This window comes from Crocuta crocuta, unplaced genomic scaffold (genome assembly GCF_008692635.1).
Source record: "Crocuta crocuta isolate KB4526 unplaced genomic scaffold, BGI_CrCroc_1.0 scaffold69, whole genome shotgun sequence".
In the NCBI taxonomy this organism is placed as follows: Eukaryota; Metazoa; Chordata; class Mammalia; order Carnivora; family Hyaenidae; genus Crocuta; species Crocuta crocuta.
This window is the reverse complement of record NW_027551576.1, coordinates 1,417,079-1,422,128: the sequence shown is the minus strand read 5'-3', so window position 1 is coordinate 1,422,128 and position 5,050 is coordinate 1,417,079. Positions and strand designations below refer to the sequence as shown.

Genomic DNA, 5,050 nt, shown 5'->3' with positions numbered 1-5,050 from the left:
AGGGACCGCCCCCATCACCCTGCCGCTGGACTCCCCGCAGGTCATCGCCACCATCCCGACCAGCAGGCTCAAGTTCCTCAAGGAGGCGGGGAGGCTCACGCAGAAGGAGGAGATCCCGGAGGAGGAGCTGAATGAAGACGTGGAGGAGATAGACCACGCGGAGAGGGAGCTGCGACGGGGCCAGATCCTGTGGTTCCGAGGCCTGAATCGGATCCAGACCCAGGTACGGGAGGCTCCCAGGGCGGGCGGGAGACGGAGACGACGGGCGTGCTCCATGCCACCCCATCTCAGACACGGGACCCCGGCCCTGCTCTCCCCATCTCACCAGCCACGTGCCCCACACGCACGCTGAAGGAGCTGCAGCCTCCTCAGGAAGGTTCCACCTCGCCCTTCAGACCAGAGAGGGGTCAGACTGGGGGGGCCTGCTCGCCATGGGCTTCAAGGGGGGGTGCCCCGAAGCGGGGAGGGGGCCTGGGCGCTGAGGTGAGTGAGGGGCTCGGGCCAGGGTTGGAGGGCGGCCACCGGGGGCGGGTGGAGGCAGTGCCAGGCTGGACACCAGTCCCTGTAAGGGCAGGGCCAACCCCAGATTCTCCAGGGCCCGGGGGGTCAGCCGGTGAGGTCCTGGCGTCTCTACCTGTGCGTACATGTCCTCCACCCGGGCCTTCAGACGCTGCCCTCCGCCAGGGTGTTGACGCCGCCCTGGGAAGCAGCGTTTGGTTCTCCCCACGCACACACACAGACACGTACGTGCGCACAGGGACACACATCCCAGCCACACGCGTGGGATGGAGTCCTTCCCCAGGACCCAGGCCCCCACACTCTTGCACGCCCCTCTGCCCAGGCCGGCGCTCTAGTTCACACTGTGTGTCCGCAGCACCGTGGGGTGAGCGACACGGGGGACCAGGAAACTAAGAGAGGGTGGGTCCCTTGCCCGGACCGCCTGGGAGAGCTGTGCAGGGCCGCCCCCCATCACTCCGGGGAGTCCTGCCCGGCCCCCGCCTCGGTCCGCCGGGCGCAGCACTCCACTGTAACCGATCACCTGGGCTGCTTCACACCCCACACGGCACCCCCAGCATCCTCCCACCAGCCTCCACAGCCCCCTGAGAGGTAGGTATGCCCCCCGAGTTTTAGGGGTGACCGAGGTGCAGGAGACAGCACCCGCTGAGAGCCGCGGTCGGGGCGGGACGGGTCGCAGCCCGAGGGCCTCCTGAGCTCTCCCCCGCGACCAGGACCCCAGCACGCAGCCCCCTGGGCCAGCCCTCCCCGGGACCCCGGGGCCTACACACGGGCCTGGAGCTGAGCAGACGTCTTGCAGAGGCTTTGAGTGTGCCTGGTAGTCTTTGTTTGGTTTAAGTGACGTTGTCCTTGTCACCGTGGCTGCGCCTGTCAGTCGTGTAGCTGTGTGTCCGTTCTTCTCGCAACTTGTCTCGTTCTCTCCTCCGTTGCAGATTGAAGTAGTCAATACTTTCAAGAGCGGGGCCTCCTTTCAGGGGGCCTTGCGGAGACAGTCCTCCGTCACCAGCCAGAGCCAGGACGTAGCCAATCTCTCTAGCCCTAGTCGCGTGTCGTTGTCCAATGCTCTTTCCTCTCCGGCCAGCCTTCCTCCTGCTGCAGCTGGGCGTGAGTGTGAATCCTTACTGCCTCGGGCGCCACCGACGCCAGTGCCGGGCGGGCAGGGGCCGGGGCACCTAGGACCCAGGGGGGCTGCCCGTCGTGGCGAGGCCCAGGGGGCTGAGGGGCCAGAGCCATCGGAAGGGTCCCGGTTGGTCAGGAGAGCATTGCCCATCACGGGGTGGCAGTCCCTCGGTGGGCCAGGGCTGGCTGGGGACAGGGTCAGGGGGTTAACCGCTCAGCTAAGGGGTCGTGAAGGTTGAAAGTGGCCACAAAGGTCTGGGTCAGTCAAAGGACCAGCGTCTGGAGGGCAGTTTCCCGTGATCAAATGTCCCAGCCCGCCACAGGGTCACGGCGGCCAAGGGAGAGCAGTCAGCCAGGAGGCCAAGGGGGTCCCAGTCAGTCTAGGATCATAGTCAGGAAAAGCCCGGCCCATGAGGGCAAAGTCAGAATTGGCCAAGAGGTCAGAGTCTTATAGTCAGGTAGGTGAAAGGTTACCATGGGTCAAGGCCCTCAGGGGTCACAGTCAGCCACAGTGGGGTCTAGCCGAGAGGGGGGTCACGAGAGGTCAGAGATCCCAGTCGGTGAGGGGTCCCAGGCCACCAAGGAGATCACAGCCTGGAGACCTCAGCCCCAGCAGCTCAGAAGCCTCTCCCTTCTCCCTTGTACATCTGAGGGCGTCCGCTGCCTCACACACACTTCTCCCTGCACACAGACGGTCTGACCCCTTCCTAGAAAGGACAGGGCTCCCGACCCATTCTGCTTGACCTCCGGTACAAAACGGGGGGGCCAAGGCTCACCTCTCGGCTGGGTGTCAGATCATCCCTGAAGGACCCGGTCTAACCCGTGGCTTCCTGCCCTTCCTCATCTCAGGGACAGTTGGGGACTCTGGCTTCCTCCACCTCCTCCCCCCTGCCAAGCTCACCTCCTCATGCCACCACCTCTGACCTGGCTCTCTCATTTCTGGCCTGTCTAGATCTTTCTGAACCCCTCCATGGCTTCAGGCCCCAGAGAGAATAAGAAGTCTCTTTGCCACCTGCCTCCTTTACCTTGGCTCCAGTCAACCTCTCCCAAACCGTAAGGGAGCTCCTGGTTCTGGACTTCTCAGATTGCCACGGTGTGTCTGTTCTAGCCCCCCGGCTTTTGATGAGGAACGGACTCTAGGCTTCACCTGTCCATATTTTATAAATGGCCTGTTCCCCCATCCAAACGCAGTACATCCACCACACGCATCCCGTTCCACTGGGTGCGAAGGGACTCGCACGCAGGGTGGGACCCGGGCCATCTGACCCTCTGCTGGGAGACACAAGCCACGGAGAGACTGTTGATGGCATATGCTCCTGTCCCGTGACTGTCTGGTGGATGGAGCCCCGCCAGGTAGACAGGGTAAGAGTGAGGGTGCAGAAACGGGACAAAGAGCCCTTCCGTATTCATTCGTTAGCACAAAAACCCAGCGATGGGGACGGGGAGCCAAGGTGGGATGGAGAGCTCTTTGAGCAGATGGCGTCCAGGTCACGTTTGTGTGACTATCACTAGGAAGTCCCTGCTAGGTTTTCTCAGGGCAGGAAACACTTTGGTCCCATCCTCCTCCCCTTTACAGCAGAGAGCCTCACCCAGCTGACCTGCTCCCACGTCCGCTTAGCGGTGGCCTTGCTCAGCACGACCTCCTTTCTTGAAGAGCAGTGACCAAGTGTTCTGGTCTAGGGGTGCCTGGCTGGCTCAGTTGGTAGAGCATATGACTCTTGATTTGGGTTCAAGCGTAGAGATCACTTTATTTTATTTATTTATTTTTTTTATTTCTAGGAGAGAGAGACAGCGTGAGCAGGGGAGGGTCAGAGAGAGAGGGAGTCACAGACTGAAACAGGCTCCANACCTGCTAGGAGCAAGGAGTTTGCATCTCTTAAGGGGAGAAACGAAGAAGGAAAGAAAAGAAAACTGTGCCTCTCCTTAGCGTTTTGGTAACTGACTTAGCGCAATCTTGGGTTGGCGAGAAGATGGCTTGCTTCTGGGGTGGGGTCTAGACCTCTCCACTGTCTGAATATTCCATGTGTTTGTTTCCCTAGAGGGCTAGAGAACCCTGGATACAGAGTTCAGCAAGAGAGAGTGAAATTAAAAGAGGTTGTGAGTCTTTAACCTTGAGCCTGAAATGAATGTGAATCAATCCCAGACTCTTGGCTTCCCTGAAGCCGGGTAAACATTCGAGTATGTAGGACCCGCCCCAGCCCGGGGCCACGCATTTCCTCAGAGCCCGCCAACACGGGCTGGGTGTCCGGCTCCCTTCGTGCTGATGAAACCAAAATGTCTAAAATCCCACAGGCCCGGTCCTTACCCCGCCCCCCACGCCCAAATGCGGCTTGTGCCCCAAAATCTCACTTTAGGGTAGGCAGGGAAGGGAGGCGGAAGAGCTTTTTTTTCTTCCCGTATATTTTTTTTCATTTCAGCCGCGGAGTGAACCGAAGTGGAGACTTGAGATGGCCATGGCGGGGTGTCCCGAAAAGTCTCGTCCCCACAGTCTTGTCCAGAGCAGTTCATTCTTTCTGTTGTCTCCATGCCAGGGGGAGGGCGAGGGACCTGCATCTCATTGTGTGTCGTCCCCTCTGCATTTTCAATCACATGACAGGGTCCTGGCACCATCTCTCCTCCTCCACCGGGCGCTCCAGCCAGCATCTGACTGCAGTTCAGCCTCCTCAGAACACACTGGGCAGTAGGCTGGGCAGTCCCAGTGATAACTATTCCCATTTTACAGATGAGAAAACTGAGGCCCGCAACACCTTTTTCATTGTTTTCACTTAATCAGGGGTGTAGTGGCCTGCTCCTCAGGAGATCAGAATATTTAAGAGCCGCTACAGAGCCACGAATGGGGAATCCAGGGAGAAAGAAGCCTGAGAGCAGTGAAATGCTTGTCAGAGTACCAGCACTCAGACATCTGGCATCTGCGGGCCCCTGATGCCTCTTATGTAAAGCATGATTCCACCAAGGAGGGTCCCGTGGAGTCCCCAGCCCTGGCACATGAGAAGGAAAAGGGACAGAGATGATTTTGAGAAAACAAGGAAAAATCAGAACTAGTCACGATGGCTGACAACAAAGTTAACAAAAATAAATAAAGGAAATCAAAACCGTGGGGTCTTACCCAAGACCGAAAAGGATTCCTGACCAACTTGCAGTTAAATTCTTCTCTGTATCCGCTACACGGAAAGGCAGAGGGGCATCTTACATGCTTTAGAAACACTTCCCTCTGAAATAGTAAGATAAACCCCGGGCCGTGATACTTAAAATCCTCAGCCGCAGTCACCTAGAAAGCTCACTTCCACGGCCCGGGCTTTCCCCACCCGTGTCCCAGCGGCTAGCTACCCCTGGGTTTAGCTGAAAGTTCCACAAATCCTGGACCACTAGGGCCTCCCCACGAGGGCCCCAGCGGCCGCCTGCCTCCCGCCAGCCT

General features: G+C 59.1%; 1 protein-coding gene across 1 annotated transcript in view; it reads left to right on the top strand.

The window, feature by feature from the left end:
• Positions 1-5,050, top strand: part of ATP2B2 (ATPase plasma membrane Ca2+ transporting 2) — a 111,930-nt gene that overhangs the window by 104,365 nt on the left and 2,515 nt on the right. The window contains exons 19-21 of the mRNA XM_077751479.1: positions 41-223; positions 1,449-1,620; positions 3,675-3,729. Of these exons, the coding sequence (XP_077607605.1) occupies positions 41-223; positions 1,449-1,620; positions 3,675-3,682 (363 nt within the window). The 3' untranslated portion in view covers positions 3,683-3,729. The remainder of the gene's footprint in view (positions 1-40; positions 224-1,448; positions 1,621-3,674; positions 3,730-5,050) is intronic.